Source organism: Thunnus thynnus, chromosome 19 (assembly GCF_963924715.1).
Source record: "Thunnus thynnus chromosome 19, fThuThy2.1, whole genome shotgun sequence".
In the NCBI taxonomy this organism is placed as follows: domain Eukaryota; kingdom Metazoa; phylum Chordata; class Actinopteri; order Scombriformes; family Scombridae; genus Thunnus; species Thunnus thynnus.
In genome coordinates, this window is record NC_089535.1 from 3,519,291 (window position 1) to 3,543,527 (window position 24,237).

The 24,237-nt window shown below is 39.3% G+C and overlaps 2 protein-coding genes across 5 annotated transcripts in view; both read left to right on the plus strand.

Annotated features, from left to right (window-relative positions):
- Nucleotides 1-7,912, plus strand: part of xrcc4 (X-ray repair complementing defective repair in Chinese hamster cells 4) — a 40,217-nt gene extending 32,305 nt beyond the window's left edge. For 2 of the 3 annotated variants that reach the window (XM_067574301.1, XM_067574299.1), the window contains one exon: nt 7,447-7,912. In XM_067574301.1, coding sequence (XP_067430402.1) covers nt 7,447-7,549 — 103 coding nt within the window. In that variant the 3' untranslated portion in view covers nt 7,550-7,912. Of the gene's footprint in view, nt 1-1,459; nt 2,354-7,446 lie in introns of those variants that run through there. The other variant, XM_067574300.1, reaches the window with a different exon arrangement.
- A 1,800-nt stretch (nt 7,913-9,712) lies between these two features.
- The window catches only part of vcanb (versican b), a 43,673-nt gene continuing 29,148 nt past the window's right edge, over nt 9,713-24,237 (plus strand). For both annotated transcript variants that reach the window (XM_067573657.1, XM_067573658.1), the window contains exons 1-6: nt 9,713-9,892; nt 12,548-12,625; nt 14,130-14,576; nt 18,444-18,618; nt 20,288-20,415; nt 20,578-20,871. In XM_067573657.1, coding sequence (XP_067429758.1) covers nt 12,559-12,625; nt 14,130-14,576; nt 18,444-18,618; nt 20,288-20,415; nt 20,578-20,871 — 1,111 coding nt within the window. In that variant the 5' untranslated portion in view covers nt 9,713-9,892; nt 12,548-12,558. The remainder of the gene's footprint in view (nt 9,893-12,547; nt 12,626-14,129; nt 14,577-18,443; nt 18,619-20,287; nt 20,416-20,577; nt 20,872-24,237) is intronic.

The following is a 24,237-nucleotide window of genomic DNA, read 5'->3' on the forward strand; positions in this document are numbered from 1 at the left end:
TAGGTGAGATAAGAAGGAGACTTTAGAAGGAAAGCTAATGTGGGTTGTTCAGGTTGTTCAGAGTCTGTGGCTCTTGTGTTGTGTAGCAGGATGCAATCAGGCTCAGTGTGACCGTCTGCTCTGCCTATAATAGAACGACATGTTATGGCTTTGTGAAAAAGATTTTCTGTATGGAAATAAGGACTCCAGCTACATAAGTGGATGATGGAACAATATTTAATCGAAATAATGTAAAAGTAGGGGGTACAATAATAAATTTCTCACTTTTGGTCTCAGATATTTTCCTCAAAGAACACAGGACAAGCGATTTACAGAGCAGATATGTATCTGTAATAGACAAAAATGCTGTTTAATTTCTGTTAGTTGACTTACAACAATCTGTACAGCTCCATTCATCTTATCTACACTTGCCTAAATTTCTGTAGGAATTGTTTTGTTGCTATTTTTCATGAATGTAGAGTACCTATGTAGGAAACTGATGTCCCGATTCTGGATCCTGCGTTCGAAGTTCTGATTGGTGGATTGTTTTTCCATTTGCGACAACAGCTGTCAAACCTGATTGAATCATTGAATAAAGTGAAGATGTGGATGGTGATTCAGATGTCTGGATCCAGGCTACACAAAGCTCACAGATAGATATCTTGAAGCCTAGATACCACCAGAAGTTAGTGAGAAAATGTGTTTTTGTTTTTCTTCATAACCCTTTAATTTGTCTGAGGGATTTTGGTGAATACCATTATTCTCTGCTCAGCGGGGGCGTTTCTAAGGGGGGTCTTGGACATGATCTGGTGAGCCAAAGTCAGTCTGTGGTCTCAAAGAAATAATTATGCAACTTTCTACTTTTCTTTACTTCTCTTTCTTCTCCTTACACTCCTCTCTGCTGTGTCTACAGTGCCTGAATCTACACTTAGAGTCAGCTCTCAATCCCTGCTGCTGTACATCCAAAACCTTTCAATACTGGTCTTCTTGTTCCCCTATCTCCCAGTTGCCAGTTTCTTTTTTGGATGTGGCCGTTTAGAAATTACTCCAAAGACATGTCTCAATCTGACATTGTTTCTGTGGCGATCCTCACAACTCCTCCAACAAACTGTGTCCAACAACCTCCTCCGTGTGCCAGCCACTGTAAACTGTGCCACATGCAGATGGCCATAAGTGGTGCCATCCAACCCCAGCTGCTGTCAGGAGCTGGTAGTGGTGCCCATTACCAGCTTATTACCAGCTCAACAAGAAGCAGCAGTGAGCTGATGAGCAGCTGCGGCCGGCTGGATGTTTGATCGCAGCCTCCCTCTGAGCTGGCAAACACTGGCTGCAGAAGAGAGCTCTTTGTCTGAAAGGTGGCTGTAAACATAGGGGGGTTCAGGGCTGTTGGCAGTCCTACACCCCACTATTGTTTTTTTCCATTTCCATCACTCAACCCCGTTCACCTTTCTCTGTTACCGCCATGTTTTTCTGCATGCAGGTCGTCCACAGAGAAGAGGAGCAGCAGAAAATAAACAGGGTAAAAGAAGGCCACATGAATAGAAGACATAGATGATCACAAATTACAGAAAGAGTTTCACATTTTGGGGAAAAAAACATATTAGCTTTTATTTAGAGAGCAGGATGAGAAGATCAAGATTAACTTTTCAACTTCAGCGTCTGTTTCCAGATGTAAAAATGTAGTATAATGCCTTTAGGGCTGCAACTAACGATTATTTTCAGTATAGACGATTGTTTTTGTGATTCATCGATAAGTTGTTTGGTCCATTAAAAGTCACTCTCTGAAGTAAAGATAAGTGTAATTGCCAAAATGTTTATTCTTTCACAAAACAAGCATCTTTATGGAGCTCTAAGTTGAACTTTCTTTCTTACAAAATGAGAAAAGTTTTAAGTTTCATTACACAGCTGGACGTCCTGATGTTCTCATTTTTGACTCCTTGTAGTTCCTGTTAACATGTCCTTGAGATGTGTTTGTATACTAAAAGTAGTTTTCCCATGAATTGAAACTCAGAGAAACTTGCAGTCAAACACACTGTGTCTCTCTCGTTCACACACAGATTGGTTCTGTAAACGATCAAACATCACTCCCAGCCATCACAGATAATCACTTCAAGACTTGGGACTGATGGAGCCTCACTACTTGTGTGTTATATTATAATCAGCGCAGAGTTTTTATAGTTAATTGTATGAGCTTTGTTCCTCTAACATGCTCTAACAACTGAGCTGTGGCATCTATTACATTCATATAAAATGAGTATAGTTAATGAACGATTCTGTTTATGAGTGTGAGTGGCTTTAAAGAGAAAGAATCATTTGAAGGGTGAGTTCAGACTAAATTAATGACAAGAAACAATTATCACTCACCTTACCTCTAGTGTTGTTTAATAATTCACAGTGAAATTTGGTTGTTGTGCTCTAAAAACGGGAAAAAGTTTATTTTAAAAATTCAGCAGCAAGTTGTCCTTCCAGCCAGTGTCCTGGTTACCCTGGACCATCCACAGAGCTTACTATGAAAAGTTTTCACTGGAACTACTTTCTTCCGAATAAATAGTCCCTATTAAAATCTGTCGACTGCGCGATCTGTGGATTATCTTTATGCAAAGTTCATCCCCGTGTCCTTGCAAAATAGGCAATGCTAGAAGCTCGGTGACATAGTGACTACTGTTGTGTCTCCAGAGGGAGCTGCTGTGAAATCTACTAAACTGCCTCAAGTGATGTCACTTGAGTCAGCGTCAGTTGGGGCTGAAGATTACAAGTTTGAAAAGTTAAAAAAAAAATCTGGGTGTGTAGAGTTAGAAAGAAGTGAGGTTACCAGACTTCTGTAGCTCCTCATCTCTTCTGGAGGCTAACAGCTCCAGGCTACATTAGCTGCTACTAGCATAACAAGTTGCATTGTGGGTAAAGTAGGCACCACGTTTTGAAAAGGAAGAAGAATGTGCGGAAGTACTTTTAAATGCATCGCTGTAGTCAGAATACAGTTAGCTTAGCTTAGCTTAGCTTAGCATAAAGACTGAAAGCAGGGGGAAACAGCTAGCCTGGTTCTGTCCAAAGTTCTAAAATACACCAACCAATGCCTCTAAGGGCATGTGTCCAGCGTTTTTCTCTGGCAAAAAAGCTCTGGCGGGGCGATTAGGAGCTCTTTATACCAGCACTCCCAGTACTTTTTTGATAAAGCAATGCACATTGGTTATGTTTCTATGACAACAATGTCTTATTAACACTCTAACTGCCATTGTATGATAGACTAGCATCACCCCTTCGCTTTTTATTATCTATTTTATTCTTAGGCTACTATCTATTTGTTTGACATTGTTTTTTCACCATGAGCACCAGCCAGAGGACGCCCCATCGAATATATGATTGGTTGAAGGCGGAGCACTCTGAAAAAAGCTTTTTCTCTAGGCGACTGAAATGTCAAAACAGCAGATTGTTGTTTTAGGGAAGTTGCATGTTGGAACTGTTTTTTGGCACATGACAGTCGGGTGCAGTGACTGTGTTCAGCTTCCTGAAGTCTTCACAGTGATATTTTCAGGTTTGGTACCAACGTGCAACCAAAACCTGTGCTATAACTGGAGACACTGCACAGAAGTTCTGAGCAAATTGATAAAGTTATGTTCATCAGTAAATTGTTTCAGTGTGTTTGGTTTTGAAGATATTTTTTGGCATTTTCTCACCTTTATTCAACAGTTGAAAGAGTGATAGGAAGCATGGGTAGAGAGGGGGATATAACAACAGATCAAAAAGTCTGGAGCCTGAATCGAACCATGCATCTTGACCAGTAGGCTTCTGGGACACTTCTTCTATCATTTTTTAAAACTGTCCATCATGACTGCAACAATTTTATGGGAGTGCGATGCTAAATTTGGCGGAGTGCTCTTTTAAGTCTTCAAAAAGTGTATTTTTTATGTAATTTGGGTGAACAGAACCTTAAAGAGATAAACATTTGGTTGTATTTGTTTCATTTAGACAAAACTAATTCTTCTGTCCAGCTTGGTGCAACCTCTGTTTAGTCTCTTAGCTACAAACATGCACATAATTGGCGTCCATGCTGCAGCTCTGGTATGTCACCAGACCAGCTCCGTGTGGGGGCTCCTGTGTGCCTGAGCTTAACCTCACCTCTCAGGGGTTGAAACCACTCTCGTCACGTCCCCCTCTGCCATGTGTTGAAGTCTCCGGTGGTCCTCTGCGGCAGCATCGAAACAGTTCCCCCCTTTGCAGTGAACACGTCTCTTGTTTCCTCTTAACTGGTTCCAGCAGCGGAGCAGTGTTTGTCATACAGTTGGTAATGATTTAAACAAGCTCAGGGCCTCCTCGCTCCTCTACTGGTTTCACACACCGGCCTTTTCTTCACGTTCCTATTCAGGTAATCACAGTCACAGTGGGGCTGGATTGATGGGAGAAAGTCGGCAATCTCATGTCCTCATTTCCAGAAGGTCTTTAAAAAGCAGCTTGTGACTTAAAGCTCAAGGATTTTCTGGGTTGTGGGTGGTCCTCAGGTCATCTTAGATTCAGATTTGTCATCCATTCATATGTAGAAATGCAAGAAGCGAGAGGTGCTTCATGTTGGGTGGTTAACTTCAGGAGAAAGACAGTTACATCTCTACAGAGGTCATATTTTATTGAACTTATTTGTTCCACTAGGTGTGTTTCTATCCACTTGTTTTTATGCACATTTTCAATTTGTGCATAAAAAAACCACCTGAGTTCACATGAAAAGTGACAGAAATAGTTGTGTCATGAATGAACAAGGAGAGCTAGAGAGATAAATTGAAACCCTGGCTCCTTTCTTACCTCCGCACAGCTGACCAATCACTGCTTGAAGTGGGTGTGAAGTAACTTTTGGTCGCTATCCCCAGAAATAGTGAACGTATGTCAAAAGTTTTGGCCCTGATTGGTTCACACAGCCTTTTGTAAATTTCTTAAAATTGGAGAAACACATATGCAGCGAAGGTTGAGCCTGGTTCAACTTACTTTGTGTCGTAGCAGCAGCTTCATGTTTCTACCATGACTGATGCTTAAACCCACATTAACTGTTTTTTGGGTTTTTTTGGCCACTAGTTTTCAGCAGAAACAAGTAGTGAACACAACACTGACATATCATCAGCTTCTAGGTTGAGATGTTGAACTTGTTAGCAAACAGTTGCTTATTTCCACATCAGCAGTTACGGAGCAACATTATCATTCATGTGGAGTCGTGTTTCTGTCCACCTGGTGAATGTAAGTCCAATATTCACTCTCTTTTAGCTCTGTTTTTACTCTCTACCAACTCCTGAGGGAAATATCTGGCTCTTTAGCTGCTAAATGCTCCACTATGTTCACCAGCTAGTCTACAGCTAACTGTGTCTGTTTGCCGTTTGGTGCTGAGCAGGTAGTGTGGCTTTTTAGAGCTTGTTCTAAAAACCTTGTTTCCAGCTGCCTGCTGGAAACAAGGTTAATGAGAGTGGTGAGACTAAATCATACAGTAAAGGTTTAGGCCATAAAACCAGAATAATGAGTTAAAAGATTGTAAAATGCTCTGTAGAGAATTGTGAAATTGCAATTGTGTGATAATTCTCCATGGATTTATCATTAAAAGCGACTGCTTGCACATACATATAGTAATTTTATCCAGTGTTGAAGAGGCCATATTATACCCCTTTTCCACAAGTGAACACAGTTCCCTGGGTTCTTAAAATGTGTCTGACATGCTTTGATCAAAATACCACAAGGATCAAGCACCACTGTGGCCATCACATCCCTTCTTAACAGCCCTGTTCAGAACAGCCAGTTTGAGTGTAAATAAACTTGGATTCTACTTTGATTTAATTGCAATACACGGATCAAAAGGATGTCAAAATCACAACAACATGATGTTGGTTTGTAAAAAGCCTGAATTCATCCTTTTGTCAAGTCTGTCCACAAGACGACAAACAAACAACTGTTAAAACGCTTTTGGATTGATCAGAGCTATGCTAACATTGTAGCTGCTCCATACACACTAGAAATAAGGTAATCTAAAGGCATAACTACAGCAGTGACGTTACTGTTTATAGACATAGATTAGATATCTACATACAGTGTAACATTAAAATCATATAAACTCACCGCATTTAAGATGTTAATTACTGATGACAGCAGCTGAGGTGGTGTGTTACTCCGGTGTTAGCTTAGCTCCAGCTAGGTAGAGAGGTGAGACTGAAGATAAATCCACTTAATCCCAAAAGTTCAAAAAACAAGCTCCTCCTGCTGGTAAACTGCTCCGGATCAGAGCAGAATCAGGTGTTTTCAGCGGCTCTGTCCTTTAGTCCAGTCCCACGATACGGGCAAATTTTTTCGCCCTTAGCTTAGCTTAGCTTAGCCTAGCTTTGCCCCAGGTGACATAAGAAGGGGCAACAAATCTGAATGGCTTGTTGAATCACATGAGTACAGAGCGAGCCAGCCCACACCAAACTGACTGAGTGGTCTTAGGCTCATCAGAGACCCAAATACATAAAAACAATCAAAAATATGTATATGCTGACTTACAGACGTCTCTTTCACCATGTAAGTCTATGGGAAAAAGACTTTTTGGGCCCAATAGTATCATGTGACTTTGTAATTACACGGTTTGGCCGCTATGTGATATTGGCTTCAAAGCCCGGCGCTGTTCCTGAGGGCTTGATTTCCCTTCATAAAATAACAGTTTTATTTTAACTTGTTTCTGTACAAATTTAAACAAACGAAATATAAAACATTAATTTGTGAGCTTTAGAGGTGCCAGTAAGCAGTTTTTGTTATCTTTGGACAGAGCCAGACTAGCAGTCTTTGTGCTAACCTAAACTAACCAGCAGCTGGCTGTAGCTTCATATTTAACAGAGAGATGAGAGAAGTATCAATCTTCTCATGTAATCCTCAGCAAGAAAGCAAATAAGCGAATTTCCCAAAATGTCAAGCTATTCCATGAAGACTGACCCCTATAAAACTAAGATGAAATACTGGTGAACAGTTGGCCTACATTATAGTTTTCCATCTCAGTTTCTCTCATGATCCCTTTGCCCTCTTTTCTCTGCTCCCCACTGATCCTTCCTTCATCGTCTGTATCTCTGATGTTCTGTGTTGTAGCTCTTAAACATCACACTATGTTGCATTCGAGTGAAGGCAGAATATACAAGCTTCTGTGGAGTTGAGACACAGTGTGATAACACACACACACACACACACACACACACACACACACACACACACACACACACAGGTAGTCGAGTCCAGCATTTGATGTGGAGCAGTTAAGCTGGGGGAGCTGCTGTGCTACAATTACACACACACACACACTTATGCATGTACACACAGGTATAAAAGTTGTCCATGTGTTTCTAGTCTTGCTCCCTATGAACCACATGATACGCTTCCCGTCTCAACAGGAAAACTCCGCTGTAAACCACCCTCATTAGCCCACTGACCTGTGTGTGTGTGTGTGTGTGTGTGTGTGTGTGTGTGTGTGTGCTACAGGAGCGACTCCCCTGCAGCAGTCAGCAAGCTGCAGACTCCTCAGCGCCCCGCAGATGCTGCAGCAGCAAGTTCAGCAGCAGAGGACCTGTTTGAGGACTTTTGACCCTTTACATCCAGACTTCACTGTACAGAGAGATAAAACTGATGACAGCACTGATTTATATTGATAAAGATGTAATATTTTTATATTGATGAATGGATTTAAGGTCATGTGTTGCAGAATGCTTATTTATAAGGAATTGTACTGCAAACTGAGACAGATGGGCGACAAATTAAAGTAAAACCCAACATTTAGTATGTTAATAACGGCATTCTGACAAAATATCTTCCCTCATTTGTTCTGTAGATGATGGTGGTGGAGAACGCAGTCTCAAGAAAATCTAAAATCTCCTTTGGGCTCTCTAACCGTCCTTTAGCCACTAAAACCACCTAAAGAAACCCTAAAATCTCTTTCAGGCCCACTAGGGACAACCCAAGGGAATCCTAGAACCTCCCAAAGGACCCCTACAACCACCTAAAGGAACCCTCAAATCTCCTTTTATTGCCCACTAGAACCACATACGTTTGTTTAACCCTAGAACATCCTAAAGTAGTACTACAGTAAAACCGCCTAAAGAAACCCTAGAATATTCAAAAGGATTTTAAAACCACCTAAAGATCCTAAGGGATCACTAAAACTACCTCAAGTAACCCTAAAACTTCCCAAAGGACCTCATGACCCATTTAAAGGAACCCTAGCGGATCACTAAAAGCACCTAAAGAACTCTAAAGGAGTCTAGAACCTCCAAAAGGACCACTTGAACTGCCTAAAGAAATCCTAGAACATCCTATAGGATCACTAAAAAGAACCCTAAAATCTCATGTATTCCCACTAGAACCACTTAAGGGACCCGTTAACCCCTTTAGAGATTGCTTGACCCACCTAAATGAACCCTTGAACATCCTAAAGAATTGTAAAACCAGCTAAAAACTTCTAAAGGATCATTCAAACCACATAAAGGAACTCTTGAACCTTCAAAAGGACCACCTGAAACATCTAAAGGAACATTAGAGCACACTTAAGGAATACAAAAACCACCTTAAGGAGCCAGAGAACATCCTAAAAGAATAAAAGCAACCTTGAACCCCCTTAATGACCACTAGAACCTCCTCATTGACCATTAGAACCCCCTGTAGGATCACTAGAACCTCTTGAGATCTGGTGGCAGATAAGAAGGCCACAGTGAGTTTGTTTCAGGTCTTTTCTCTAATTTGTCGTCCGTCTGTCGTTTTGCAGAATGAAAATAATATTTTAAACACTTCTTGTTGTAAAGTGCTTCATGAACTGGTGATGAATTGTGGTTTCTACATGTTTACAAAATTTTGTGTATTTTTAATATTTGTGCCAATAAAAACATTTAAAAGTGTGCAATTATTTGGTCACGTAAATTACAATTTCTTTTTTTTTTAAAAAGAAGCATTTTTAAAGATTTTTCACAGATTTTACTTTACTTATTATAAGCACAACTCGTCATATATAAAAAGGATTGTATAATGTCTTCTATGACTCTAGAGAAGTTTTGTCAAATCAATAATGAGACATAATTTGAATAATGTCAGTTTGGGTGATGTGCAGTGTGCAGATCACAGTTATATCCTCTGGTACTGCAGTTAATCTGATAAATTAACATACTGATTAATAGCAGATGTGTTGTGGGTGAAATAATACATCATTAATGAGGAAAATATTAATAATATAATATTAGTAGACAATAAAAAGAACACTGAGAACATTTATTGAAATGAAAGCATGTGAGTAGTTTAGAGGGAAAAATCACTATTTGGCAGAGCTGTTAACAACTCATAGACATGTGAAATGTGACCCGGACTACACACTGCTTTTTGTAAGATGTCAAGCTTTTAAAAGCTTGTCAAATCTTCATCTGAAAAGTAACTAAAAGTACAATATTTCCCTCTGAAATGTAGTGGAGTGGAAGAATAAAGTAGCATCACATGGAAATACTCAAGTAAAATACTTCAAAATTATACTTAAGTACAGTATTTGAGTAAATGTAATCAGTTACTTTCCACCTCTGCTTTATGGTAAAATCAGTGGAGCCTACCCATCTTCATTCACTCTTTATTCCTCCTTTTGTCCCCCCCTCCCTCCTCTCTGCACTGGGCGGTGTATTATCGGGGAGGAGGGGGTGGGGGGGGGGCATGTGCGCCCCTCCTCTTCCTAATGTCTGCTGGATAATAGCGGGTGTAAAGTGGATTTGAACTTGCAGCCCGTGCTGAGAGGTGGAAGAGGTCCGACCAGCAGACTGATCTGTGAGAGAGAGGAGCGCCTTTCAGACGCGGCTGTTTGTTCGGGATTTTGCGGGAATTTCTTCTGGAGAAGTTTTAAGTGATAAAAAACCTGAGACAAGCCAAGTGGATTTGCGAACTTTTTTTTAGAATTCAAAAGGTAGGTGTTTTATGAATTTATTTATTTTTTTATTTTTACAAAATTCAAAATTTTATAAACTTATAAAATCTCGTAAACGTTACCAAAGATAACTATCATCAGAATAAAACCAGCTTTCTTCCCGTTTGATGCTTTAACGTTTCTCCAGCGGAGCAGCAGCTGGTTTTTTTTGGGTGGGCAGGAATGTTCCCACACTGATAAAGATAAATGAAACGGCACTCATTGATAAAAGTGACACTTGAGGCCAATTAGGTCCATTTACACCCTCTGATAGCTGAACTACTTGATCATTGATTAACTTTATCAGCACAGCTGGACTCTAATCTGCTGCTGATACAGCTGTGATCACACATCTGCTCTCTGAAGCAGCTCCAGCCTCTAGTTTTCACTGTTTGACTCAGTGTGAATGAAAAAAAAGAAGAGATTTGAAAGGAAGAAAGTTTATTTATTTTGATGCCCTTTCACTGTTGGATCATTTCATGTAAAGAAATTAAGAATATTAAATATCAGAATCAACTTTATTGGCAGGCGGTGTCAAAATGTTACTGTAAACTGTAAATATTATGTGGAAAGTTTAATAAGTCAATATATGTACAAACAGTAGGTTTATACTCACATGCAGTGTGGAAAGAAATACTCCTGGCAATTAATCAATTACTCCAATCAACAGGAAATTAACTGGCAAACAATTTTGATAATTGATTCATAGTTTCAGCCATGTTTCAAGCTTTTCTTCATAGTTAATTGAATACTTCTGGGGTTTTAGACAGTAATTACTCAAACAGAACAAGACATTTATAGACTTCAAAGTCACTTTGGAAACTCTGAAGGGTCTTTTTTTATAGAGAAAATTAGAAATAAATTAAGTCCCCTCCACACATGTTTTCAAGACATATATATATATATATATATATAGAGAGAGAGAGAGAGAGAGAGAGAGAGAGAGATACAGTAGATACATAAAAATGTGTGTTTAATATGGTTTTTCCTCAATTCTTAAAACAACATCTCCTCATTCATTCTCCTTCTCCCTCATTAAAAATCCAGAATCTCTGAATATGTAAATATTTATCATTTCTAAAGTTTTCCTGCTGGACACTAGATGTCTCCTCCTTCACTAGAAAGTTCATTCTCTCAGTGTTTCTGCAACGGAGGCTTCGGGTTTCCACATCACACTGTTGAATACTGGACCACGATTGGCTAAAAACCAGTTGTGATGTCACAAATAGCAGGTGTTAAACTGAGATTTCAGGTGAGCTCAGAGAAACTTTCCTCCTTCAGCAGATGAAGGTGAAAACAAACTCTGCACAGAGAAGAAGAACAAACATCCAACTGAAGGAACAAGAAGAAGAAGATTTGATGATTTTGAGAGGAGGAGGAACTTTAAAGTAAAATTATTTAAGTTTTATCAGCAAAATGTACTTAAAAGTGTTAGAAGTACAACAGCCCTTTGTCAGTGTTACATTATTTTCTATAATATCTGTGTAAGCAGCATTTTTAACGTCCCGCTCCATTGTGTGTATATCTTTGTAATTCTTTGACTTTCTTTCTTTTATTCTTGATAATATTTCTAATATGTTGATTGCTGATAAATTATTCATAATCTTGACACTATTTACTGTCTGGTTTGGAGATGTACATTAACTCTGTGGTTGCAGCCACACCCATAGGAGGTAATATGAGTATTTATTCAATGAGACACACCTGAGTCTGTTTGATGTCACTGTACCTCAAGGAGATGAAGATTTACTGTTTGTCAAACTCATCTTGACCTTTTAATGGGAGAATAATAAGAAACAAAATCAGTATAATTCATAAAAATGTGTATTAAAAAGTATAAAACTTACTTTTTCTAAAAAATAAATCACCTACACATTTTTTTTTTGGACTCAGCACCTGGACAAGAAAGATGTTCTGCTCACTAACAAACTTTAGAACAGTATTTGCATATTCATAGATTCTGGATTTCTAACGAGGGAGAAAAAGCAAATGTCATTTTAAGACACTTTAACAAGATAAATTAACTTTTTTTGTTGTGGAAAAGTCATATCAGACACAATGTATTATTAAAGCAAAGTATTTTTTATATCTTTTAAAATGTGTGAATGGATCTTTAATGATGTATCAGGCTGATTTTAATCACTTTACACACTGTTGGTGTTGTTCATTATTTATTTATAAGATGATCATATGTTATATTAATCTGCAAAATAACTACAGCTGTCTATTAAATGTAGTGGAGAACAAAGTACAATGTTTCCCTAGAAGTATGAATTTATCTGACATTTATTTTCCTGATTAATCGTTTTTATCTATAAAATGTCAGAAAATAGTGAAAAATGCTTGTTATAATTCCCTCCAGTCCCAGATTATATCTTCAAATGTCTATTTTTGTTCGACCAACAGTCCAAAACTCAAAAGATATTCAGTTTAATGTCATATATGACAAAGAAAAGCATCAAATCTTTGCATTTGAGAAATTGGAATTTGCTTAAAAATGACTTTTATTCGATTATTCGATTATCAAAAGAGTTGCTGATTGATTTTCTGTCAATCAACTAAGCAATTAATCTACTCCGGTACAACTATAAATTATGAATGAACATATTTTGCATAACGTTATCAGTGTGACTCGACTGTCTTTTGATCCTTCAGATCGTGTTGAGATGATTTCACACGTCGTCACACACCTGCTCTGCCTGCTGAGTTTGTGTTCAGCTCGTCCTCAACCAGGTGAGTCGAGTCCAGCAGAAAATTATATGACTCCAAACTCTGCTGTCACCCCCCCCAACTGTTTATCCTTTCCTTCCTCTTACGTAGGCGTAATAACACACGAGCCAGATTATGGGTCCAAGCCTGACAAAGTGGAAAGTGATTATTACTCCAACACAAGACGTATTCTCTCAGCACTGGACATCAGATTTAAACACAGTAATTCCTGGTTAGATACAAACACACACATTTAACTGGCTGCATCAGTCTGTGGAGGAAAGAGTCTGATTGCTGCTGCGTCTGCTGCCAGTTGGAGATGTCCTGATTTAGAAAAATGAATCATTTTTTTTATTTTTATTTGAGTTACTTCATGTGGCAGAAGTAAACAAATACAAATACAAGGGAAAAAAAGAGTTGTGTGCAGCGCCACCACTGACATAACTTCGTTTTAAGTTCATTATTCAGACATCTCATCGACTCATTCAACAACTTCTCAGCAGTTTTTCACCAGATTTGATGTGCAGTGCAGGATAAAGCTGGACTGATGTTGCAAAAGTGCATTTTTAGCTCATGATGCTATATTGAAGCTCAGCAGCAGAAGACAAGAAAACTGAAGAAGTAAAGTTAGGGACTGTCTCAAAAGTGAGAGCACACCAACATTATTTTCATCTGTATCTCCTGCTATTATATACACAACCTCCAGTTTTTAATTAGCAAGACTAAACTGGCATCATGCTTGTCTGGGCTGCATATTGCTATTGTTTGGTACTTTGAGCTAAATGCTAATATCAGCATGCTAGTATGCTCACAATAACATGCTGATACGTAGCAGGCGTAATGTTTACAATACTCACCCATCCACTTTTAGCATGTGAGCGTGCTAACATTTGCTAATTAGCGCTAAACACAAAGTACAGTTGAGTTAAGTTAAATCTGCAAATATGGACTCATGATGGCGTTAAAGGAAACATCACCAAGGATTCGTCCCCTGTCTGGGGGCCATAAATGTCTGTTCAACATTTCATAATAATTTATAGAAGAGTTATTAAGATATTTTAGTCTGGACAAAAGTGATGAATCGACCAGAATTAACATCCATAAAGCGACGTACCTGGCATGTAACATGGCGCAATGCAATGCTGCCTTGTATTATTATTTTTATTTCTACTATTCATTTCCACTCAAACCATTAAGCCACACAAATTAATGCTTATTTACACTCAGTTTAGATCTTTTTTTTTTTTTTAAATTGGGGTTCAAAGGCAAATAATGTTTTATTAGCTTGTTTGATTACTTTAGATACATGGTTGAAATATTTTGTGTATTTTTTGGCAGCTAAGCTTAAACATACAGGTATGAAGAGTATAAATTAATTGTAAAAAACAGAAAATATAGCAATTCAGACAATTATAAAGATTTCCAGTGTAAATCTGTTTTATGTATATATATATATATACAGTATACAGATACTAATATAGACAATCGTTTTTGAATTACAACCCTATGATATACTCCTGTTTTCCAGTGTCATCACAGACAATGAAGATGGAGACGCACTCGCCTGCATCTGGTTCGCTGGCAGGCAGGGTGGTGCTGCCGTGTCACTTCTCCATCATACCAGTTCCTCCCAGCAGCTCGACTGAAACCCCGTCACACACCACAAACACTCCCACCCCCGCACCTCTCGTCCCCACTGACGAAGCTCACACCTGGAGTCCAGAGGAGCAGCTGAGGATCAAGTGGACGAAGCTGGAGGGACAGGTGGAGAAGGTGGTGCTGGTCGCCCAGGGACAGGTGGTGAAGGTGGGGCAGGACTACATGACCAGGGTGTCGGTGCCCAGCCATCCGCTGTCGGTCGGAGACGCCTCCCTGATCATCGTGCGGCTCCGGGCCAGCGACGCCGGGCTTTACCGCTGTGAGGTCATGCATGGTATGGAGGATACCCAGGACACTGTGAGCCTCAACGTCAGCGGTGAGTATAACACACACACACACACACACAAACCTCCAGTTATACAGTTTATAGGTCAAATTAACACTTAATATCAAGTCTACAAACTTCTTCAGTGACTGAATCCAGATGTGTGCAGCTGGCAGACACACTGGCAGAGCAAAAGGTGCTTTCAAGATGTTCTTTAAAGCTGCTATAATCAATATTTTTCTATCATTAAAGACACATGAAGACAATTATTATTAACTCCTCTCAGCTGTACAGAGCGTTTTAGCATCTATCAGCTCATCGTTTTGGTTTTACAGCCTGCAACTTTACTGTTCTGGTTCACTCTCAGCGCTCTCATAGCGTCGTTTTGGGCCGCAGCAAGCAGCTGTTTTCAGAGAAAAAGCTTTAAAAAGCCGCTGTACACTACCTGCTCACCACTAAACGGCAAACGGACACAGTTAGCTGTAGACTAGCTGGTGAACATAGTGGAGCATTTAGCAGCTAAAGAGCCAGATATTTCCCTCAGGAGTTGGTGGAGACTAAAAACAGAGTTAAAAGAGAGTGAATATTGGACTTATATTCACCAGGTGGACAGAAACACGACTCCACATGAATGATAATGTTGCTCCGTAACTGCTGGATGTGGAAATAAACAACTGTTTGCTAACAAGTTCAACATATCAACTTTAAAGCTGATGATATGTCAGTGTTGTATTTACAGCTTGTTTCTGCTGCCCCCAAGTGGCCAAAAAAATCAGTTAATGCAGGTTTTAAAGACTACACCATAATTTACTCATAGATTTTTCTTTAGAACGTAGAAATTTCGACAGATTATTGAAAAATGATTTGTTATTTTGCTTCATTTAAGGGCCAAACCCTTTAAAGCTGCAACCACATTAAAGTTTAAGTAACTTGCCCTTTAAAAAGATGTTATTTTATTCAGCGTAAAAGAGAAATCAATAAAAATCAAGGAAAACATGAAATACATACTGAAAGCACATTCAAACACCTTGTGTCTTTTCAGTAAATAGCTGTAACTGCCGGATGTGGAAATAAGCAACAACAAGTTCATATCAACTTTAAAGCTGATGATATGTCAGTGTTGTATTTACAGCTTGTTTCTGCTGCCCCCAAGTGGCCAAAAAAAAACAGTTAATGCAGGTTTTAAAGACTACACCATAATCTACTCATAGATCTTTCTTTAGAATGTAGAAATTGTGACAGATTATTTAAAAAAATGCTATTTTGCTTCATTTAAGGGCCAAACCTTTTAAAGGTGAACCACATTTAAGTTTAAATAACTTGGCCTTTAAAAAAAATGTTATTTTATTCAGCGTAAAAGAGAAATCAATAAAAAGAAATGCATGAAAACATGAAATACATACTGAAAGCACATTCAAACATCTTGTGTCTTCTCAGTAAATAGATGTAACTGCTGGATGTGGAAATGAGCAACAAGTTAAACATGTAAACTTTAAAGGTGATGATATGTCAGTGCTGTGTTCACTACTCGTCGTTCTGTCCCAAAGTGGCAACAAAATCAATTGATGCAGGTTGAAACTACAGTATGTGGTTAGTTCATGTCATCAGGGATTTGCAAATTAGCGCGTGGTGTCATTCCTCACACAACCAGTGAAGAGAAGTCAAATCTCAGTTCAATGTTATATTAGCACAAACCAGCAGAGAGACTAAAAGTTTGGAGCTTTGCCTGCTTTCTGCAGCTGCTGGATAAGAAAAACTGTGCAGAACTGTGTTTTTTTTTTTTTTGTTTAACAGTGTGATTCAACCGACTGTATAAACAGTAGCTTGTATATGAAAGTCAGAGTTACTTATTGAATTATGGTGAATATCAAGTATTTCTGAAGTCCTGCCGTCAGAGTTCATCCTGTGGAAACCCCTCAGAGCCCAGTGAAAGAATATGTGATAACTGAGCCAACTCTCGGTCCAGACATTTACACAGATTCCACATTAACAGTGAACAGAGCGCTTTGTCCGGCAGCAAACACACAAAGAAGCTCCCTATGAGTGACACACAACTCTCCATTTAACTGTTCAGTCATCTATTCACATCCTCCTGCCACTCTGCCGGGAGATGAGAAATAATCCTCTCATCCAGCTGAGAATAAAGGAGCTAATGACACCAGACAACAGCTACATATAGTCCGAGGATGACAGCTGAAATAACCGACTGGCTTGTGTTTCCCCATACTGTTGTGTAATGAGGTGGAATTATTAGGTTTCTGTCAGGAATAAATCTGTGGTGTCATTTTAAATCATTATGGAGGAGAAACAGGGGATTCTATCTATAATCCAGGAGGATAGACTCTTCTCGCGCTGAGCCCGGGATGCAGTGTCGGAGGAGGGGACTTGTTTTGGTGGAACATTTGCACGTGGGTAGGCGAACCCTTGCATAAAAATGGCTAAATCCCTGTAAAAAAAAAACCAAAACACCACATAAAACAGTAAAAGACGTAAAAGATGTGTTATGACTGATAAAAAAGAAAAACTCGCCATTTTCAGCGTGTAGGTTGCTAGCTCGGAGGTTGTTGTTGTCTCTGTTTCCCATAGCAACAGGGATTTTTGAAAACTGTAACACACACAGTTGGAGGAAGAGGAGGAAAATTCCCACTGAAATACTCGGCAAATAGCAGGCTTATACTCACAGTCTACATCCTGTGAGTCAGACTAAGAAAAATAGAACTGATGGAGAAGATACCAGCGGGGAATTTTGCCTCTGTGGTGAAAAATTCACCACAGAGGCCAGGTCTACCATTAAGGCTGCAATTAACGATTATTTTCATTATCAATTAATCTCACCATTATTTCCTTGATGCATCGTTTGATTGTTTAGTCTATAAAACATCAGGAAATAGTGAAAATGTTCATCACAGTTTCTTAGAGGCCAATGCAATGTCATCAAATGGCTTTTTTTAGTCCAATCAATAGTTCAAAACCCAAAGATATTCAATTTACTATCATGCAAGACAAAGAAAAACAGCAAATTCTCACATTTGAGAACAAGGAGCTTGAACAAGGAGATATTTGGCATTTTTGCTTGAAAATTAATTAAAATGATTATTAGTATTGTGTATCAATCGACTAACTGAATTGAATCTGAATTGATCAAAATGCAGATCCTTAACAACCAACAAGGAAACATTGGAGTGTTTCCTCAAAGATCCCTTCTAGACATGTTTTAAGAAAGATAAGAGATAAGAAAGATAAATATATAGTATAGTATAGTATAGTATATAGGGATGTGCAGAGAGCCCAGTATTTGTATTTGTATCTGTATTTGTTGAGGCAGCAAAATTATTTGTATTCAAATAAAAGTGGAAAGAGGCTTAAAAATCTTTTCTGATTTTGTTTTAATTACGCTTTTAATTTTAGAAAATTAAAGTGTTACAATAAGTGTTCATGAAGTGTTCCCTTGGAAATGTGCATCATGTAGCAGGTGGATGTGACTCCCCTCGTTGAGACCTGCTGATAGACGTCACAGCGGAGCAGAGGAGAGACACTGAGATAGTGATGTAACCGACTTGTGTGCTGTTATTTAACTTTTTTTTTCTTGCCGAAAAACAAATAATTTTTAAAATATTTGTATGAAACGAATTTTCGTAAAAAAAAGAAAACAAACAAACAAACACTATTTGTGCTTTGCCGAATAACGTATTTGTATTTGGGCAAACGACTTTAACCATTTAAAATACTTAAAATTAATCTCCACCATCTTCCTCATGTCAAAATCTGAATCTATGAATCTGTAAATACTGTTGATTTCTAACGTTTTCCTGCTGAACACAAGATGTCTCCTCCTTCACTGAAAAGTCCATTCTCAGTGTTTGTGGACTGAAGGTGATGATAACCATGTCTAATATGCTTTACTGGTTGTTTCTCCAGGTGTGGTGTTCCACTACCGGTCCAGCACCAGCCGCTACTCTCTGGATTTTCCTGAGGCAGTGGAGGCGTGTCACGCTGCAGGCGCCTCCATCGCTACACCTCAACAACTCACCGCTGCTTTCGAGGACGGCCTGGACCAGTGTGACGCAGGCTGGATCGCCGACCAGTCAGTCAGGTGCGAGCACTGAATTTTTAGTGCTGAAAGTCTTACAGATTTAATTAACTGATTTGTACAGTATTGAAATAGAAGATAAAATATGAAAAGAAAACATTCTTAATGTTGGGAAAAAGTTTACAAAATTACTGGGAACTGAAGGACAGGTTCTCGGCCCCACATTAATAATTGTAAATTGGGTGTTTGAAGTTGTTGAAAATGCAGCCAAAGCTGATGACTGTTTCTGGTTTCACAGTTGTGATTAATGCTAAATATATTCAAATCATTAAAGACAGACGGCAGAGTGTTATTGAAATAACAATAAATAAACTAAACAACCTAAAGTTTATTCATTTTGAAAACATTGAGAATGTCAGACCCAAATTCTAAGAAATATTTTCTGTAGTTGATGAATCCTTTGCAGTTTTGCATTGTGGGTACTCACCTGAGCTATACTGCAGTAACTTATATAAGGGTCATATAAACACAATGTGGTGCTGAAATTATGCATCTTGTAATAATCCCAGTGTGTTCTGCTATTTTAGATGAAATCATATTAAACCAGCAGTCAGGTGTCCATATGAACCGTGAAAGAGGTTTTCCTCGCTGTAATCATTCCTCCTGTTCATACTGGATATTAAAAGATCCTTCAAATGTGCTTTCAATGGAAGTGATGGAGGCCAAAATTCACATTTTGTGCAAAAATGCATTTAAAAGTAGATGTGAAGCTTATATGAGGCTTCATCAGTCTGAGTTAGTCATATCAAGTGGATATCTGACACATTTACAGTCTTTTTAGCATCAAATTCCCTCTTTGTGTTTCCTCGGACAGTGTTTCCCTGTTGAGCTGCAGGTGGAAGTGTAGTAACAAAAAGAGGGACTTTGGCACTAAAAAGACTGTAACGTTGAAAGATATCTACTTGATTTGACTCATTTGGACGCTGAAGCTTCATATTAGCTTCAGATAAACTTTTAAATACATTTCTGCACAGAAGGAGGACTGTGGATTTTGTCCTCCATCGCTTCCATTGTAAGTGCATCATGAAGGGATCTTCTAATGGTCAGTATGAACAGGAGGAATGATTACAGCAAGAAAAACATGTTTCACTGTTCAACTGGGCTCCTGACTGTTAAGTCCTTTGATATGTGATTTCCAGTTAATCAATTAGTTGATCGACTAAAAAAAAGCCATGTATTTTCTGGGTCGAGCTTCAGAAATGTGAGAATTTGAGAAATATTGAATATTTTTAGTAATATGGGGACTACATCTTGGGCTCTGGGAGATTATGTACAGCATTTTTCACTATTGTCTCATTTTATAGACTAATGATTATTCAAAAAAGATGATTGGCATATTATTCACCAATAACAAACTCAAAAAACCTTCCCAATATAAAAAAATGCTTGAATCACTCAAATTTCGCTGAGGTGACGAGTGTGCAGCTGTTTTATCTGAATTTGAGTTCTTAAAGTTTGAATTTCTTAAAACAAGTGATGAAAATCTGTGTGCAATAAAAATATCTCAAACTGTTCACAAAAAAGTGCTGAAACGTGCCTTTTTTTCTAGTTTCATTGTTTCACTTCTGTTTTTTTAGGACTGAAATATTGATAGAAATGACCTCATAAGCAGAAGATTGTTTCCAGGGATTAAACGCTGAAATTCTGTGTGCTGCCTTTATTGTTTTTTCAGATATCCGATCTCGCAGCCTCGTCCGGGTTGTTTCGGTGATCTGATGAGCCGACCAGGAGTGAGAACATACGGCATCCGTGACCCCAAAGAGAAATATGACGTGTACTGCTACGTAGACAAACTAGACGGTAAACGCACATGGAATCATCTCTGTGTGGATGTCTTTAGCCAAAAATACACCTACCAGCACCTCTAAAGTCCACTAATCAACAAGTTATATCTTGTTTGTTTAATCTGTACACAAACAGAAGTAGTTTTACTTACTTGGTTCTTCTGTCCCCTGCCTGAAGGCGAGGTCTTCTATCCATCCATCAGTGATAAACTCACCTTGCAGAAGGCGAGAGAGGAGTGTGAGAAGCATGATGCTGTGCTGGCTTCACCCGGTCAGCTGTTCGCAGCCTGGAGAGCGGGGCTGGATCGCTGCGACTACGGCTGGCTGTCTGACGGCAGCGCCCGCTACCCCGTCACCGTCCCCAGGCCTCAGTGTGGAGGAGGCCAGCTGGGGGTTCGCACACTTTACAAGTTCGAAAACCAAACTGGCTACCCGGATCCCACAGACAGACACGGAGCTTTCTGCTTCAAAGGTAAGACTGAAACACTCACATTTCCCCTACTGCAAAATCAATCAATTATGACACCAGTTTTGTGCAGAAATAACATGATCGTAGCTTCTCTCTGACCTCCACAGTCTGGATTTGAAAGTGCTGTTTGTTTTGAGTGGCTCATTAAACCATCAAACTCCTGCAAATGCATCATTTCATACAAATCTCAAACACATAAATGCTGTAAAACTGGAATTTCAGACAGGAAACATAACACCAAGCTAACAGGCGGGTCACCATTGGACCCGTGTAGGCAGATCACTCCGTCTTTAGTGGCCCCTGGTCGGTCCTTTGTTGGCATGCCGCTCAGAATGAATGCAGATTTATGAAAGTCAAACAGATTTCATGGAGCAGAGGCTTTTCCAAAGTGTCAGTTCATTATTGGAGCAGTTGATAATGGCACAGAACAGAAAAGACATCTGTTGAAACTGGAACACATTTTGTTTCTGGAACTTATTTTGATGACAGTTGATGTCTTTATTTTCAGCATATAAATGCTTCTAGAGGATCTCCTGGAGACATTTCTCGGTAGCCTGAAAACGGAGAACACTTTTCAGACAGTCTTTCCTTGAAGATGTTCATGGTGTTGCACTTCAAACCCCGCCTCCTCTCTCATCTCAACACACCTGGCCAATCACTGTGTGATGGTCATATTGTTTGTGTTGTCCTCGTCTCTCAATCTGCCATTGCATCCACATTTGATGCTTTTATCTTTCCCTTTTCTGCACAGATTGCAGAATTAGGGTTAGGGTTGGGTTAGGGGTTAGGGTTATATTTTAGATTAATATACAAGAACATCTATGTTGTTCTTCCTTTTTGGCCACCTGGACTAAAACAAATCTGTGTATTTTAAGGGAGTCGTTGTAATCTGTGGTTTATCCAGTCTCTGTAGCTTCCAGCTAGTCTTCAAGTCTGTCCCCAGCTTATAAACCATCCAGAACAACCTCAAGATGCTTTATGCAACTGACCATCATCTTAGCATCTACCCACATGTGGGTCAGTGCTGTGCCTTGATGCAAACATTCCTCCGAGTGTCTAAATCTCTTGACACATTTGATCAGTGAAGTCACAAGCTACACAAACACCGAGGTGTGTTGCAGCACAAACAAACCACAATCTGCAGCCATTTAAAAAGCAGCCAAGCATACAGAAGTGGTAACAGAGAGGACTCCACTGGAAAACAAACAGCATTCGAACCCAAACAAGAGGAGAATAAACTCCCACTGCCATGTTTATGGTGGGGCACATTTTTTATGAGGGGGAAAATCCAACTCATGCACTGTAACACAGATACTGCAGAAACAGGACATGTCCCTAATGCTTCACAGCTGGACCCTGCCCAACAGAGACAGACAGAAAGACAGAGGAAAACACGGAAAAGAGGGGGATTACAGATCTCCCATAAGTGACATTATCATTAACAAACACTCAAAACCTTTAAAAAAGAAGGGTCAGCTCAGTCTGCAGCATGAGGGAACCGATTATACTCTTCAAGTATGATGTTTTACAGATGATATAATTGCAAACAGTCACATGTCTGGCCGTGTGTAGGTACTTTCTGAGGCTGAAAGCTGTGTAATGGGTCCTGCCATGCGTTAAGCAAAGTGGCAGAGCTGCAGGAGAGAGTTAACGCACAGTAAAGTGACAGTATGAGGACAGACCCCGGCCCGGCCAGATGGCTGCAGCCCGCCAAACACATGACATCATATCTGGGCAGGGCTGAACATGCAGCCAGGGTCTCCTTCCCGGTGCGAAAGACCAGACCAGACCACAGCTAATCCCCGGAGTCTGCTGGCCGATCGGCAATAAACACCTTTAGTATTTGCAGAGGTGGAAAAAGTGCTCAGATTTTTTACTAAAAGTACAGCAATATAAAATACTCTGTTACAAGTAGAGCACTGTATTTAAATCCTACTCAAGCAAAACTAAATTGACATAAAGTATCAGAAGTAAAAGTACATGTTTTGTATGATTTTATTAGATTATTAATACTGAAGCATCAATGTTTAAGCAGCATTTCACTATTGTAGCTGCTCAAAGTGGAGACTGAGCTGGAACAATTAGTTGATTAATCTTAACTACTGTGATAATCAGTTATTAGAGTCAGTTTTCAAGCAAAAATGTGAAACATTTGCTTGCACCAGCCTCCTAAATATGAGAATTTGTGATCAATTGTGTTCAATTTTCTGACATTTTAAAGACAACGTAGTTAATTGATTAGTTAAGAAGATAATCTTAAAAGCCTTAGTTTTAACTATTAGCTTGTTTAGTCCAGTGGTTCCCAACCTATGGGTCGGGGCCCCTCCAGTGGGTTGCAAGATTATTAATGGGAGAGAAAAGAAGAGAAAAAGTTCTGCTACACAAATTTTATATTCATTTTTTGGACTTGGACTTGGAAAACTTATTACCTATTTGGGCGTCAAACAGTGTTTTAACTGACACCATCTGAGTGTGTAGAGTGTAGAGTAGAAATCTCTCTTTTAGTGGAACTCATAAGTCAGTTTTCCATTCATATGCAGCATAAATTTTGACCACATTTCCAGAAAATCAGCAGTTTAATCAGTTCAGCCTCTGTCTGAAACAGGCCGTTTTAGCTCCTGTCTCTTTAAGGCCCGCCTCCTGATGAGCCCAAACTGTTCTGATTGGTCAGCTTCAGGAAACTTCGGAAGCTACGTAAACAAACTATAGTAGCAGGATTTCACTTCTTTTTCTCTGTCAACTTCTCAAATCCATCCGTACATGTTGGAGCTGAAATATGAGAGCGGACAACGTGAACAACACATGGAAACACCTTAGCAACCAAGACAACGACGAGCTGATGAAAGTAGAAAAAACTCTGCAAACGGAGCGTCAAGGCGACTGAAACCTGGGCTCTTGCAGGGAGCATACATTACTCTCAAGTTTTGGACCTTTAACCACGTTTAACACTCAACATCATAACAGTATATAAATAACAAAAATCACAAAAAGCAGAATGTTTAATCCTTAAATCGTAATCTGAAGAGTAAATATAGCTTTAGTGGAGCAAAAAGTAAAATATTTCCTACTGAAATGGAGTCGAAGTATAAAATAATGTAAAGAAGTAAATCCACTTTCCACCTCTGGGTATGTACATGAGGAAAGCAAAAAGAGGAAAGAATGGGAAGAAGAGTGGAAAATTAAGAGGGGGAAAGAGGAAAAAAAACAAAAGAAGAAGGGAACTCCACCTAAACACCCCACCCGTCCATCCATACGTGCCCCTGACAGCCAGCAGGGAGGGATGGAGGACGGAGGGGAGTCAATTACGTACCGTTTATTAAAGCATTATGTCAGTGACGTTCAAAGCCTGCTGCTTACTCCCAAGACACT